Below are 17,107 nucleotides of genomic sequence, written 5' to 3' on the forward strand. Positions count from 1 at the left end.
GGTATCTTAGCTGGTCCATGCCGAGGTAGCTGACATGTTGCCTCGGCGTGTCTTACGGGTATTGCGGCTCCAGCGCTGTGAGTGGCTGGAGCCGCAATGTTGTCACTTTCCGGCAAGGTCCAGCATCTGCCGGGCCTTCAGCCGAGAAACCCCTGTGTGCATGTGCCGCTGCAGTCAGCGGCTCATTGCAAGGGGAATATCTCCTAAACCGTACAGGTTTAGGAGATATTTTTTTCACCTACAGGTAAGCCTTATTATAGGCTTACCTGTAGGTAACAGTTAAATTGACTATACAACCACTTTAAGAGAGCCAGCATGTGTTTAGAATAAATGTTAGCATGTGCTAAATTTACAATGTAGACAATTAAAAGTATATTAATAAGTAGGAAATCTGATGAGTCAAAGTGCATTTAAAATCTGCATATTAAACATCCGTGATAGATTATGGCACTAAAGCATGTTGTTGACAGTCCTGAGAGGTCTAAGATTAGATTTTACTGAATACAGGCATATACAGTATCTCATAAAAGTAAGTACACCCCTCACATTTTTGTAAATATTTTATTATATCTTTTCATGTGACAACAATGAAGAAATGACACTTTGCAACAAGGTAAAGTAGTGACCGTACAGCTTGTATAACAGTGTAAATTTGCTGTCCCTTCAAAATAACTCAACACACAGTCATTAATGTCTGAACCGCTGGCAACAAAAGTGAGTACATCCCTAAGTGAAAATGTCCAAATTGGGCCCAATTAGCCATTTTCCCTCCCTGGTGTCATGTGACTCATTAGTGTTACAGGGTCTCAGGTGTTAATGGGGAGCAGGTGTGTTAAATTTCATGTTATCGGTCTCACTCTCTCATACTGGTCACTGGGAGTTCAGTAACAAGTACCAATACACAAATGGTACATATTGTTAGGTCATATAAATGCAAATAGCAGTGTGTAAAAGTTGCAATCAATATCCCAAGCACTCAGTGTATCCACGTAGTTAAACATATAATTCTGTATAAACCAGGGGTAGGGAGCGAAGGGGGGGGGGAGGGAGGGGCAGTGGGGTATGGGGGAGGGTATAGATATAGAGTTAGTGTGACTGTTACATTTCATTCTTAATGTGGCTGAGTCAAGATGTATGGAGAGCCGTTCACTGGAGTGTGGTCATCAACTCATAAGGACCACTTACCCCAATGATATTCCGGCTGTGAACGCCTAGGGCTTTTCTCGGCTCATCTTCTGGCAATTCTGTGCAATAGTCTATCTGAGGTTGAGTAATGGACCAAGACATACCACAGTTTAGGGTATTTAGCCCAGTTGTCTCCCTCCCTAGCCTGCATCTCCTCCATTAGCATGATGTCATTGAGGTTAGCAATCCACCTATGAAGGGGTGGGTTACTTCTGATTTCCAGTATTTCGTGAACAGCTGGCGAGCTGCTGATAGAAAAAACCTGAGGAGGTTCATTTTCTGGGATTTGACTGATCCCGGGAGGATGGACAGTAGGGCCACCTTAGGAGAGAGGGCGAGAGAGTCATCATACATTTCATTATACACCTCAAATATTTCTTTCCAAAAGAAAGGACTTAATCACATTCCCACCATATATGGAGGTAGGTTCCTTTTCCTCTGTGACAGCACCAGCAAGTATCAGGAGCGTTGGGGAACATCCCATGGACCGAGACCGAATCTCTATAACATCTGGAGAGTAGTTTGTAGCTTTTCTCCTGCGCGAAGCTGGTAATTGAAGACTTATGGGTGAATGTAAAAGAGGTCTGCCATTCAGGCGGGGTAATTTCCTTACCCAGATCTCCAGACCAATTTTGTGTGAATGTGGGTAGGGTGTTGTGTGTGTGTGTGGGAGAGAATTTCCTTGTATGTTAAAGATAGCCTGTGTCTGGAGACCTGGGAGAGACCACACATTTCCTCGAAGTTCATCAGGGACATCATGGATAACCAATTTGTTGAGGGGGGTTGATTTCCCTCATGTGGTATGAATCTGCCTGTTGTTGCGTGGACAAATGAGTGTGCTGTTGTCCAGCCTGCCCTCTTATAGCCACCCACCTGTCCTAAGGTTTCATAGTCGGGAAGTGCTGGGTTGTCAAATAGTGGTGTTAGAGGATGGGGTTGGTGGATAATGCATAAGTTGTATGTCGGCGGTCGCACCCCCCCCCCCCCCTTTTTCTTTATTCTGTACCCTCTACTGCTTTACTTGAAAAATGGTTAATAAAAATATATTTAACCATAAAGATGATTCACAAGAAAGCTGCAAACAGTTTGCTGAAGACAAGCAGACAAAGGACATGAATTATTGGAACCATGTCTTGTGGTCTGATGAGACCAAAATAAACTTATTTGGTTCAGATGGTGTCAAGCGCGTGTGGTGGCAACCAGGTGAGGAGTACAAAGAAACGTGTGTCTTGCCTACAGTGAAGCATGGTGGTGGGCGTGTCATTGTCTAGGGCTGCATGAGTGCTGCCGCCACTGAGAGAGTGCAGTTCATCGGGGGAACCATGAATGCCAACATGTACTGTGACATACTGAAGCAGAGCATGATGACCACTGCCTTGCTAAAGAAGCTAAGGGTAAAGGTGATGGTCTGGTCAAGCATGTCTCCAGACCTAAACCCTATTGAGCATCTGTGGGGTATCCTCAAATGGAAGGTGTAGGAGTGCAAAGTCTCTAACATCCACCAGCTCCATGAAGTTGTCATGGAAGAGTGGAAGTGGACTCCAGTGGCAGCTCTCATGAACTCCATGCCGAAGAGGGCTAAGGCAGTGCTGGAAAATAATGGTGGCCACACAAACTATTGACACTTTGGGCCCAATTTGGACATTTTCACTTAGGGGTGTACTCCCTTTTGTTGCCAATGGTTTAGACATTAATGGCTGTGTGTTGAGTTATTTTGAGGGGACAGCAAATTTACACTGTTATACAAGCTGTACACTCACTACATTGTAGCAAAGTGTCATTTCTTCATGGTTGTCATGTGAAAAGATATAATAAAATATTTACAAAAATGTGAGGGGTGTACTTACTTTTGTGAGATACTGTACATTCTATGGCTATTTATCTGCGCCAAATCCAATTACGACAGTGTAATACATTTTTACGTAAATTATCAGTAAAGTTATTCACAGCATTAAGGTAAAAATACACTGACAACCCTCCTGTCCCCAGACACTTACCTATTGTCCCTAGTCACCATTGCAGGGTCCCTTCCCAATTTGCATCACTCCCCAAACTTTGAGGTCGTAGAGGAGAGGTGAGGGTGGAGCAGTGAAAGGTTTGTGCAGTTGCCTGTCAGGAGAAGGCAGGAGTGTGGCTTGTCAGGCACTTCGTATTTCAATAGACGCACAAAACGCCGCCTGAGACTGTGCGTGTGCGGGCGTCTCCTTAGAGAGACTAAAGGGAAAATAATCTCCTTGCTTTATCCCAATAAATTTTGAAATATATATAACTCTACCTGGGTATTTTGGTGACTTGTGGTTGCATTGCAGTTTCCGTGTGCTTGTGTTGAGGAAAAGAAGTGAGAGAAATTCGGGTCAATATTGAGCAATAAAAGCAGACGAAAACAATCAAAACTTTTTCCACTAAAAAATCAGATTGTGTTGTGCATGGTGCCCCTGTTGGAGAAAGTTTTAATCCAAATGTATTTTATGTGATAGACCAACACAAAATGGAACATAATTGTGAAGTGGAAGGAAAATGATAAATGGTTTTCAACATTTTTTACAAATAATTGAAAAGTGTGGTGTGCATTTGTATTCAGCCCCCCTAAGTCAATACTTTGTAGAACCACCTTTCGCTGCAATTACAGCTGCAAGTCTTTTTGGGGATGTCTCTACCAGCTTTGCACATCTAGAGAGTGACACTTTTGCCCATTCTTCTTTGCAAAATAGCTCAAGCTCTGTCAGATTGGATGGAGAGCGTCTGTGAACAGCAAGAGTGTCTTGCCACAGATTCTCAATTGGATTTAGATCTGAACTTTGACTGGGCCATTCTAACACATGGATATGCTTTGATCTAAATCGTTCCACCGTAGCTCTGGCTGTATGTTTAGGGTAGTTGTCCTGTTGGAAGGTAAATCTCCGCCCCAGTCTCAAGTCTTTTGCAGACTCTAATGCCCTGTATACACAACCGGTTTTGCCGTCGGAATAAACTGCAAAGGTTTCTCCGATGGAACTCCGACGGAATTCCATTTAAGCGGTCTTGCCTACACATGGTCAAACCAAAGTCTGACCGTCAAGACTAGTCTAGAAAAAGGAAGTTCAATAGCCAGTAGCCAATAACTTACGTCTCGTACTTGCTTCAAAGCATTCGTCGTTTTTGGTCCGTCGGAACAGCATACAGATGAGCGGTTTTCCCAATAGGAATTGGTTCCGTCGGAAATATTTAGAACATGTTCTATTTCTAGATCCGTCAGAATTTTCTTAAAAAAAGTCCGATGAGGCATGCACGCGATCGGAATATATGATGAAAAGCTTCCGTTGGACTTTTTCTGTCGGACATTCTGCTCGTGTGTACGCGGCATAACAGGTTTTGTTCTAAGATTGCCCTGTATTTGGCTTCATCCATCTTCCCATCAACTCTGACCAGCTTCCCTGTCCCTGCTGAAGAAAAGCATCACTACAACATGATGCTGCCACCACCATGTTTCACGGTGGGGGTGGTGAATTTAAGGGTGGTGTGCAGTGTTTAGTTTTTCTGCCACACATAGCATTTTGCTTTTAGGCCAAAAAGTTCAATTTTGGTCTCATCTGACCAGAGCACTTTTTTCCACATGTTTGCTGAGTCTCCCACATGGCTTCTCGCAAACTGCAAACAGGACTTCTTATGGCTTTCTTTCAACAATGACTTTCTTCTTGCCACTCTTCCATAAAGGCCAGATTTGTGAAATGCACGACTAATAGTTGTCCTGTGGACAGATTCTCCCACCTGTGGATCTCTGCAGCTCCTCCAGGGTTACCATGGACCTCTTGGCTGCTTCTCTGATTAATGGTCTCATTCCCCTGCCTGTCAGTTTAGGTGGACGGCCATGTCTTGGTAGGTTTAAGTTGTGCCATACTCTTTCCATTTTGGGATGATGGATTAACCAGTACTTCATGAGATGTTCAAAGCTTGGGATATTTTTTATAACCTAACCCTGCTTTAAACTTCTCCACAACTTTTATCCCTGACCTGTCTGGTGATTTCCTTTGCCTTCATAATGCTGTTTGTTCACTAAGGTTCTCTAACAAACCTCTGAGGGCTTCACAGGACAGCTGTATTTATACTGAGATTAAATTACACACAGGTGGACTCTATTTACTAATTAGGTGACTTCTGAAGGCAATTGGTTTCACTAGATTTTAGTTAGGGGTATCAGACTAAAGGGGGCTGAATACAAATGCATGCCACACTTTTCAGATATTTATTTGTAAAAAAAAAAAAAAAATGTATCGTTTTCCTTCCATTTCACAATTATGTACCACTTTGTATTGGTCTATCACATAAAATCACAATAAAATACATTTATGTTTTTGGTTGTAATATGACAAAATATAGAACATTTCAAGGGACATGAATACCTTTTTCAAGGCACTGTATATAAAATAACATAATGGAGCGTTTTGTCCTGTGGGAGAAGGTGCATTTCTGAAACGATTTCAGAACACATCCATTGTCTGTAGTGCTGATTTAGGACGCTAGAGGGAACCTGAAGGCAGCCAAATAATTTTTTTTCATCTGAGCCTTGGGAATAAATGCCAGGACTATCTACAGAGAAGACATAGTTCTATCCTGTCCTATACTTCTAAAAGGAAAGTAGATAAAAACAAAACCACTAACCGGAAACAAGCTAACCAGTATGCTATACATCTAACTGTAGCTTTCAGAAAATATAGTTTAATATTTTAAAAATATTATTTTCTACATACATGAAGATGTATTATATAGATCTGTATTATGATTTTTTTTTTTTTGAATCTGAAATGATCTCGTTATTTCAGTAAAGCAGTACAAAGCATAAAAAATAAGTGCAGATTATTGTTCCTAATAACAGATAATCAGAAGTCATCTTCTGGTAACACTAATGCCAAATCTGGTTACTATCAGTTGCTGTGCTTTGCATATTACAATTAGTTTTCTTAATAATAAGCATATAAAGTAGTACAAAGTATTTCCACCAGTAGACCATGAGTTAAGTACTGCTGAATCTTCATACCTATATAGCGTCGGGGGGTGGAGGTGTTCCAGTTGTGCCGGTGAGCCTCCCTGATGGGACTTATGCAAGAAATTGAATATCCAGTCTTAACATATAATTGGGTAATCTTGCTAATTATACAGTTATTTCTAGTTTTACTTGCTTTGTGTGAGTCTTATACTGCATTTTCACTTGAACTCTGGCAGTTTAAGTCCACTATGTGATCTTATACAATCTCACCTTCTGATTTTTTATCAAGCTGAAGTGTCTGGTCCAGAAAGAGTAAGCAAATCTTAATAAAGCAGAAAATGTAAATCTTTCAAAAGTAAGCCTGCACTTGTAGAATAATTAATGCCTATGTTTAGACAAAACATTTTAAAAATCAGCACAAGGGATTGCACTCACAAGCAATGTGATGTGTCCCTTGTGCTGCTGGCTGTGGCTTCAATTGAAATCTTCTGTGCTCTGATCCCTGCTAGCTCCACAGCAACACTTATCCAGTGCTGTGGGGGTTAATACAAGCCGAAGGATCAGTTATATTCATGTGTCAAGAGTGGAGACTAGGCAATAGCGTCACTAGGTTTAGTGTCACCTGGTGCGGAAAAACATGGTGCCCCCCCCCCATCAGACAAGCTCAGGGCTGGCGGCTCAGCTACTATATATATATATATATATATATATATATATATATATATATATATATATATATATATATATATATATATATATATACACACACAGGGCTTTTTTTCTCTCAGAGAATAGGTTCAGGAACTCCCCTTTTCAAGTCACCCCTTGTCTTCGCCCCCCATCCACCTCTGAGCACTGCCCCTTGGTTCCATCCTCTACCCACCATCCAGTACAGACCTTTTTAGAGAATACAGAACCAAGTATCATTTTGTGGTATGGTAATTTGTATAGATTTTATTAATAAGCATTAGGATATACACCCTTCTTTCAACAATAGACGCAACAAAATGTCCCTCCAGTAATAAAAGATCCACCCTAGTAACAACAGATCTACCCCAGCAACAATAGACCCCTGTCAACAACAACAGTTCTCCCAGAAGCAAGCATCAATAGACCCTCCAGCAGCCAGCAACAATAAACCCCTCTCTCATCAGTAGATCCCTCCCAGCAACAATTGGCCCCCAGCAATGATAGATCCCCCATCAGCCAGCATCAATGGACCCTTCAGTAGCCAACAACATAGACCCTTCCCATCAACAATAGATCTCCCAGCCTCCAGCACACCCCAGCACCCTTTGCCATTACATACATTCAGTGCAGGAGGTGCCGGAACTGCGTTCCCCCACGTTCCCGCTGATAAAAAGCCATATATATATATATATATATATATATATATATATATATATATATATATATATATATATATATATATATATATGTGTGTCCAGCAGCACCACCGTTATATATATAATTATAGCTGTGTCCAGCAGCACCTCCCATCCCCCCCTCCCTTAGCAGACCAGCTCAGGGTGGGCAGCTCGGCTACTATATATATATATATATATATAGATATATATATATCTATATATAGATATATATATATATATATATATATATATATATATATATATATATATATATATATATATATATATATATATATATATACAGAGAGAGAGAGAGAGAGCTGTGTCCAGAAGCACCCCCCACCCTCCTTAGCAGACCAGCTCAGGGTGGGCAGCTCAGCTACTATGTATATGTGTGTGTATATATATATATATATATATATATATATATATATATATATATATATATATATATACATTGCCTGCCATTGCTGAGCCTATCATCTACTAGGACCCCCAGGTCCTTTTCCATCCTAGATTCCCCAAGAGGTTCTCCCCCGTAGTGAGTAACTTGCGCTAGTATTTTTAGCACTCAAATGCATTACTTTATATTTTGCAACATTAAACCTCATTTGCCTTGTAGTTGCCCACCCCATTATTTTATTTAGATCTTCTTGTAAGTTTTCCACATCCTGCACAGAAGTTATTGCCCTGCTTAGCTTAGTATTGTCTGCGAATACTGAGATTGAGGTGGTTATCCCCTCCTCTTTATCGTTTATAAATAAACTAAACAGAATTGGTCCCAGGACAGATCCTTGGGGGACCCCACTTACCACACCGGACCATTCCGAGTACTCGCTATTTATCACCACCCTTTGGACCCCCCATAGAAGCTCTACTATGAAAAGATGATGGGTGGATGAATGAACGGTCCACCCCCCCCATTCAAAGATCGTTTTTCATTCATGGAAACTACCATTTCTAGGGATAAGAAGTCCTTTGTACTGATTTTTTTTTTTTTACTAAACTTAGGCTTTAAAGAAAGAATATTCAGATTTTTGCATTAACCCATTTAAAAAATAACAAACATGTCATACTTACCTGCTCTGTGCAGAGCAGCCCAGATCCTCCTCTTCTCGGGTCCCCCTGGCACTCTGGGCCCCTCCCCCTTGCCAAGTGCCCCAATAGCAAGCCTCTTGCAGTGGGGGCACTCGTGTATGTCACTTCGGAGCTTGCTCTCTACGTCCATAAGACACAGAAAGCATGGCTCAGCCCCACCCTCCGCTCCCGCCTTGCTGGCTGTGATTGACAGCAGTGGGAGCCAATGGCTCCTGCTGCTGCATCTCAGCCACTCAGGAAGAAGAGACCTGGGAGACCCCTGCGTCTCGTGCACATTGCTGAATCGAGATGGGGCTTAGGTAGGTATGAGGGGGGGGGGGGGCTGAGGGGGAGCTGCACACTGAAGAATTGTTTACCTTTATGCATAGAATGCATGAACGTAAAAAAAACCTTCAGCCTTTATACTGTAACTACTGACTTTTACTATTAGGGCACTTACCTGTCTAGGCATCCAGTGGTGTCCTCATCCAAGCTGATTCATAAATCGGCTCTTAGGTGTTGGCTAAGGGAAACCGACACTGAAGCCTTGCGGCTTCTCAGCTGGTTTCCTACTGCACATGCACGAATCACGTTGCACTTTGTGAATGGGCTGGCTGCTGGAGGAAGGAGGGGCGACAAAACAAGGTACCCCTCCTCCGAAAAGGTGCCAAAAGTGGCAGCGGAGGGGGGAAGGAGGCAGGCAAGTGGAGCTTCCCTTTTTGGGTGGAGCTCCGATTTAAGCTTTGAAAATGTAGAATTGGTGGCCATGCACAGCTACTCCATATTCTGGCTGTTCCAGTTTTGATACATACAGGCCTTCTGATTCCTCTTGTACCAAATTGTATTGTACCTGTAATGTCTGCCTTCATTTTGTACTGAATGAAGGAGCACAGGGGCACCCAGGAAAGTAGCATTGTCAATCTGGGGGTAGGCGAGTCTTACAGCTGGACTCGCCTTAACTTAAACAGTTACAGCTGGAAGAGAGCTTGTTTTTATGAAAAACAACTTACTGGCTGAATCACCAGATAAATATTGAAGATAGAAAGCCTCAAAAAACGAATGCCACCATCACATCTCAGAATTGGTAAGCTGCAATATAATAAATGTTTGCTTTTGGGTCTATTACCGCTTTAAGGTATAAAGACCAAGAAACAGATTGTAAGCTCTAACAAGCAGGGCCCTCTGATTCCTCCTGTATTGAATTGTATTGTTAATGTACTGTCTGCCCTTGTGTTGTAAAGTGCTAAACAAACTGTTGGCACTATATAAATCCTGTATAATAATAATTCCCCTTATATTATGTTTATAATACAGCTGATAATATAATATAACATTTAGTACTGTTAAAACATTTTTTTTATAGTACAGTATATAAATATTTTTTTTTTGGAAGTTCAAGGTTATAGTTGGTCATGATACCTGTGTGTCATAATAAATCATATGTCAAAAGTTATTGGTGTTAAAAATTAATCTGTTAAAATGTGTGGCGCTCACTCCCACAAGTAGAACAGCCATGGAACTTTTCAGAAGGCAAAAACAGATTTACTGCATTTCCAAATGCTTGTGATATGACTATATACACATTTACAGGTGCCTTTTTGGCTGTGTGAAGTTGTCCTTAACATTGAACTTAAAGTGATATTAAAGTCTTTTTTTAATTTAAAACTAACAAACATGTCATATTTACCTGCTCTTTGTAGTGGTTTTGCACAGAGTAACCCAGATTCTCCTCTTCTCGGGTGCCTCTTCTGTGCTCCTGGCCACACCCTCCTGCTGAGTGTCCCCACAGCAAGCAGCTTGCTATGGGGGCACCTGAGCCAAGCCACCACTCTGTGTGTCCATTCAGACACAGAGCCATGGCCTGGCCCCACCCCTCTAATTGGCATACTGACTTTGACAGCAAGACTTGCCGAAGAAGCTCAACGTAACGCGTACAACTGAGAGAAGCTGCATTTCTGGACGTTTTTTCCTTGTATGTCAGCGTAGAGAGCTGCTGATGTGCATGTTTTACACATATCTATACAACTGATTGAGATCCCAAGAGGAGGTCATCAATGTCCAGGGACGTCCTTTGGAGGAGAACAACGTGGCATCCTGAGAGGCATACTTACAGGCGACTGGGAGTCTGTAATGGGCTCATCGTTTGTAGGTGAGCAGTCATTCCTGCTAGAGGTGGTGGTCACTGAAGTCACTGGATTACACAAACTCTTATTTTGAATTATTACTCTGAGTCACACCAAGGTGGAAATTTTACAATATTGGGACTTTATATTTAATATATTATTGATTGTATTGGTTGCGCTACACTAGTTATGGTATACTGAATTTTTATCTTGAAACATATTTGTCTCCCAACCTCAGGGGAGCTGATGATCAGTTATCCCTGCTTTCTTCATAAGGTGGAGGGTGCCCCATCTTGTTACCGCCCTCATATAGTCTAGGGAAGACAGTGCTATTGTCCTTAATTTTTTGCTACCCGTAATAGCTGGATCCAATCTTTAGATCAGCCCAGTCTTGCACTGGCCTTAGTTTTATTGATTGCAGTTCTGTAAGGTGCTCATGCATCTGTGGGATTTGGACCTCATACCTCCTGCTGCCCACACGTTGAAATTAAATAGCCTTTTTGGCAGAGACATCAGTAACCCATATTTTTTGGTCACTGAAACAATCAATTTGATACATTTCTAAGGGAGGGGGCTGCTCTTGGCAGGAGGAGTAATTTTGTGCAAAAGAGAGTTCATCCTGGATTTAAGCTTTAATAATCCCAAAACCCATCCATGATTACTTTATTATTGACGAAGATGTAACATCGAAACATGTAGAGCGGGACAGTGATGTCATCACACACGCTACACAAGGCTTCTTGTACTCTGCTTACCAGTGGAGGGATAAAAACCAATGTGATCTTTCTGATACTTTCCATGATAGAAGCTGTTCTCTATTGGTTATATCACGATGTCTATGATTGTTTAGTGCACTTGATACATGTGAGATAAATAAATCACAGTAAACGGTTTTACTCATTTTTTAAAAATAATTAGTATTATGCTATGTGAGGTTTCAGTTGTTTTAGTTTACTTTTGTTTTGTGGAATCTATTTTGTGGAATCTGTTATCATATTGGAGGAAGCAGTATGATTGCCATCTTATCTGTTTGGGAACAATGCACTTCTCAACCCACCTGTAATTTGGAGGTCACAACTGTTGGTGACTGCATTTGTAATTTGGTAGAGCTGCACAAGGTGATCAGGATTTGGATGCCTTCATCATTACTTGAGAAATTTGGGATTTTGGATATTTCACAAATGTTGGACCTTACTACTTTAACAGTATATTTATTTTTGGCCTGTTAGAGATATAGAACTTCACTTTGCTGAATTTTTTTGATTGAATGATATTTTTTTAACACGTTTGCCTGCTGAGTGCATAATGTGGGACAATTATTTTCACAATAAGGAATAACCACTGCTCTTATGGGATTGTATGTAGGATGCTTACTTTATTATTGCTAATTACTTTATTGCTATTTACTTTATTAGTATTATTACTGCTAACAATATAGTTACATAGTAGGTGAGGTCGAAAAAAGACACAAGTCCATCAAGTCCAACTTATGTGTGTGGACACGGTACATTATTTAATTCATACTTGCAGCAGTAGTTTTCAAGTGCCCAATCATTATTATTTTTTTTTTTTTTTTTTGAGGTGCATGTATTATACGTGGATATTTACTTTTTTCTTCCTTTTTTTTTTTTTTTTTTTTTACAGTTAACGTTGAAGAAACGCCTGACGACTCACTTCCTCAAATGCCAAATACCTTCATTGATTTCAGTCACCACAGCTATGCACAAATGGTCAGCGTTCTGAAGAAAACTGCAGGCAAATGCTCCCATATTGCTAAGACGTACAACATTGGACGCAGCTTTGAAGGGAAGGATCTCATAGTAATTGAGTTTTCAACCAAACCAGGCCATCATGAACAATGTGAGTATCAGTTTCTTTAACCACTTCAATACCGGGCACTTATACACCTTCCTGCCCAGACCAATTTTCAGCTTTCAGCGCTGTCACATTTTAAATGCCAATTACGCGGTCATGCGACGCTATACCCAAACAAAATTTTTATCATTTTTTTCCCCACAAATAAAGCTTTCGTTTGGTGGTATTGGATCACCACTGGGGTTTTTTTTGCGCTACAAATAAAAAAAAAGACTGAAAATGTTAAAAAAAAAAAAAAAAGTTTTTCTTCGTTTCTTTTAAAAAACTTTGTAAATAAGTAAATCTTCCCCTACACTGACGGGCACTGATGAGGCAGTACTGATTGGCACTGATGGGCACTGATGATGAAGCACTTATATGCAGCACTGATGGGCACTGATAGGCGGCACTGATAAGCAGCACTGATGGGCACTTATAAGCGGCACTGATAAGCAGCACTGATGGGCACTTATAAGCGGCACTGATGGGCACTGATAGGTGGCACTGGTGGGCACTTATAGGTGGCACAGTGTGGGCACTTATAGGTGGCACTGATGGGCACTGATGGGTGGCACTGATGGGTGGCACTGATAGAACTCACTGTTAAGCAGCACTGATCAGGGGGCACAGGCAGGCATCACTGAAGGGCACAGTGCTACCCCTATTGGGCTTTGATTGGTATACCTGGTGGCCCTGGATGGGCATCCCTGGTGATCCTGGGTGGCATCCCTGGTGGTCCTGGGTGGGCATCCTGGGGGGGGCTGCACAGATAATAAATCAGTGCAGACACCCCTTGTCAGGAGAGTAGCCGATCGGCTCTCCTCTACTTGTGCCTGTCAGTGCGAGTGGAGGAAAAGCCGATATACAGCTCGTCCTGTTTACATTGTGATCAACTGTGATTGGGCACAGCTGATCACGTGGTAAAGAGCCTACGTCAGAAGCTCCTTTACAAACCCAGGTTCTGTAGAATACCCCAAGACCCAACATGCACCCCTCGAATAACTTCAGACCAGGCTCAAGCACTTAATATAACTTAAAATAACTTTACTGAAGACTCAGCAAAGCAAGTGCAGCAAGGTAAAATGTCTTTTCCCTATCTAACGCTACTGGCGGCAGCCCCAGCATACCTCTGTAGGTAAAGTCCTGATGGTTGTAGCCCAAGGTTGGGAAGTCCAGAGTGGAAGTGTCCATAGCGTCAGGGTTCTGATGAGTCGGTGTCCTAGAGGTCGACCACAGGTCCCAGCAAGCTTCTGCTCCCATCCTACTGGGCCTGGAATCTCGTCCATTTTATTTAACATGGGAAGGGAAGCCGGACCCCAGAATGCCCGTAAACATAACTAGGGACCAATAAAACCATTAACCCCTTCCCCTGATCTGGGCAGCAGAGCTAGCTAACTAAACACATTGGGCAACCTGCCTACACATCCACCTCCTCTATTGCAAGCAGTCACGGCTGCGAACAACCGAAATTACAAATAAGACATTACAACTTTACAGTATAAGTAACAAAACCAAGCCTCGAACACAGTGCAAGTTCAACAGGTCAAAAAAGGCAAAAATAAACACCTGATCAGATATAAAAGTCTGGGACTGGAAGGTGCACAGACTGGTTGTTGGCTGGGTTCCTTTAACACGGTGAATGGTAGAGTAGAGGCAGCAAGGCTTGATGATTTCCAGCCTATCCATATAGAGGTGTCATCCAATGCTGTATTCCTTTTAGAAGCAGTAGAACTCAGCTCTCTGCTGAGTGATCAGCAGTCTTTGATCGCTCACTTCTCAGTCTTAGAGACAGGGCACTGATGCTGCATCCAACTTGGGAGAATATAAATCTTTTCTCTAAGCGTCTTTCAGGACAGCCCATGAGACCTCGGGCTCCTCCTACCAGGACAGGAAACACGTTAACCCCCACCTGATAAAAGGGCGGTCCTCCAGGCCCCATGTCAGTATTAGTGTTTCCTTCGGACGGGGGGGTGTTACATGTTTCCTGGAACTGGTTCTCCTAGGTCTCATGAACGTGGTTCCTGTGGCGTTTTGGGGTGGTATTCCTACCTTCTTCTTAGTTCCAGAGCGGCACATCCACCAGGAGAGTAGGCTTGTGGCTGCTGTCCCTGCTTCTCAGTGCATGGGGAATGTCAGCACCACAGTGTATGTTGGATCTCCGGGGCGTGTGACCCCATCAGCGGGCGCCGGAGACGCTTGTTCCTGTCCCTAAAACAGCGCGAACAGGGATGCTGGGAGGCTGGTGTTTAAATATGTGAAAGCCGGCAGAGGCTGCGGACCACTACAGGGGCTGGATGGACTCCTCTGCGACACCTGCACAGGCAGCGGAAGCAGGCCCTAACACCAGTACCTCACAGGTAAGCCTGAAGTGTATTTTACTTACTTGCACATCCCGTGAGTGTTCTCCCCCTTGTAACCAGTAGGGACTAGGTGAAGGGAGCACATTTTTCCTTTCCTCCTGCACGGGGTGTTATGGAGTGTATGTGGCATAAAATTTATTGGAGTCATTTGTTCTCTTGCAGGCCAAGACTCAGGACAAGGCCCAAGCACAGCCACCCAAAAGGAAATGTGCAGATTGTAGAAGCAAATTGAGCTCCTTGTGGAGCAAAGCAGTTTGCCGCACCTGTATAGAAAGCCTAGTTAAGGATGACCCAGTAGTCTCCTGTCAGAAAATGCTGACTCATTTAAAACTCTAATTGTCAAGATTCAAGTCCTCTCAGAGGGGTCATCTCCAGTTAGGACTTCCTAACGCTCCACAGCATAGTGTGGAGAGTGAAGTCTCTGAGGCTAATGCCGGATCTGCCCATTCTTCTCCGGAAGAACCAGGGTCAGATACAGGGCCCAGGGATAGAGAATCCGCAAGGGGCTTGAGGTGTAAGTTATCATTGGAAGATGTAGATGACTTATTAAAGGCTATCTATATGACACTTGATATAGAAGAGGAGGAGGTACAATTGTCTAAACATGACCTTATGTACAAAGGTTTGCATTAGAGAAAGGCTAGAGTTTTTCCCTTCTTGATACTATCAAGCTGGAGTGGGAAAATCCAGAGAGAAAATCTTTCTTTTCCGGTAACCTAAAAAGAAGGTTTCCATTTGAAGAGGACACAGCGTAGCCATGGAACAAAAATCCTAAGTTAGACGCACCTCTTTCAAAAGGTTAAAAAAGCTCAGATCTAGTGTTTGATGATATGGGCACGCTTAGGGATCCGATGGATAAAAGAGGAGATATCCTTCCTCACAGAGCCTGGAACTCAGCCATTGGGAATCTTAAACCAACTCTGGCCTCCACTTGTGTAGCCAGAAATTTAGACGTATGGTTGACACAAATACAAACACATTTGTTGGCAGGTACCTCTAGAGAGCAGATTCTGAGATCTTTCCCTCTCCTCATTCGTGCAGTGGGGTTTTTGGCTGAATCTTCCGCAGAGTCGGTAAGAATGACAGCTAGGACCTCGGCATTAGTGAATTTGGCCAGAGGAAGCCTATGGCTTAAAACCTGGTCAGGTGACGCTGCCTCAAAGTTGCGCCTAGGTGGTCTTCCCTTAACAGGCGATCATCTTTTTGGCCCAGGTCTGCAAGAGGCACTGGAACGCATGGCCGATAGAAAAAAGGCCTTTCCAGAGAATAAGAAAAAGCCGACAGCCAGAAAATGTTTTGTGGCCAAAGTAGGCAGCAAGGTCCTAGAGAAAGGGACAATAGGCCCAAAAAACATTGGCCAGGGCACAGGGGCAGAGGTAGAGGGGGCGTCTTGTTTAAGCCTCCTCAAAAACCCGGCAAGCCACAGTGTCTCGTGTCTCCCAGTGGGAGGAAGATTGAGGGCCTTTCTCCCACAGTGGGCAGCAGTCACCTCAAGTCCATTCACCCTGGACCTAGTGACCAATGGGTACAGGCTGGAATTTTCTTGCCAGCCCCCAGAACGATTATTGGTCACCTTCCCTCCCCAAGATCGGGTAAAAGCGAGGGCCCTGGGTCTCTAAATTGGAAATTTGATAGATAAAAAGGTCCTGATCCCTGTTCCCCGGTCAGATCAGAGCAAGGGATTTTATCCCCATATATTTGTCATCAGAAAGCCGTCAGGAAAATATCCTGAACCTCCGGTCTCTAAAACGTTTGATGAGGTACAAGCACTTTCGTATGGAGACGGTGTTCTCAAGCAAGCCTTCCAAAGATTCTTGAGACTAGCGGACAAGATGGGAACAGAGATTCGGCACTATCAATTTCAAGCACTCCCCTTCGGTCTGTCCTCAGCCCCATGCAAAAGTTATTAGCAGATCTCCAGACTGTACAGGACTTCCTTCACACTCTAGGCTGGTTAATAAACAAAGAAGTCTTCCTTAATTCCAGCCCAGAAAGTGACATATCTGGGATACAAATTTTGCTCAGTAGACCAAAAAGTTTTTCTCCCGCAGGAGAAGGTCTCAAGAATGATGCGGACAATGTCAGCCTTACAGAAAAATCAGTTGGTCTCACTGAGAGAGGTTTCAAGAGCAGTGGGTCTGATGACCTCTTGCTTTCCCGCAGTGTCATGGGCAAGAT

General features: G+C 42.9%; 1 protein-coding gene across 1 annotated transcript in view; it reads left to right on the top strand.

The window, feature by feature from the left end:
* CPZ (carboxypeptidase Z) overlaps positions 1 to 17,107 on the top strand; it is a 170,873-nt gene that overhangs the window by 48,655 nt on the left and 105,111 nt on the right. Inside the window, exon 4 of the mRNA XM_073610824.1 lies at positions 12,360 to 12,575. Within this exon, the coding sequence (XP_073466925.1) occupies positions 12,360 to 12,575 (216 nt within the window). The remainder of the gene's footprint in view (positions 1 to 12,359; positions 12,576 to 17,107) is intronic.

The sequence above is a fragment of the Aquarana catesbeiana genome, linkage group LG01 (genome assembly GCF_042186555.1).
Source record: "Aquarana catesbeiana isolate 2022-GZ linkage group LG01, ASM4218655v1, whole genome shotgun sequence".
NCBI classification, from domain to species: domain Eukaryota; kingdom Metazoa; phylum Chordata; class Amphibia; order Anura; family Ranidae; genus Aquarana; species Aquarana catesbeiana.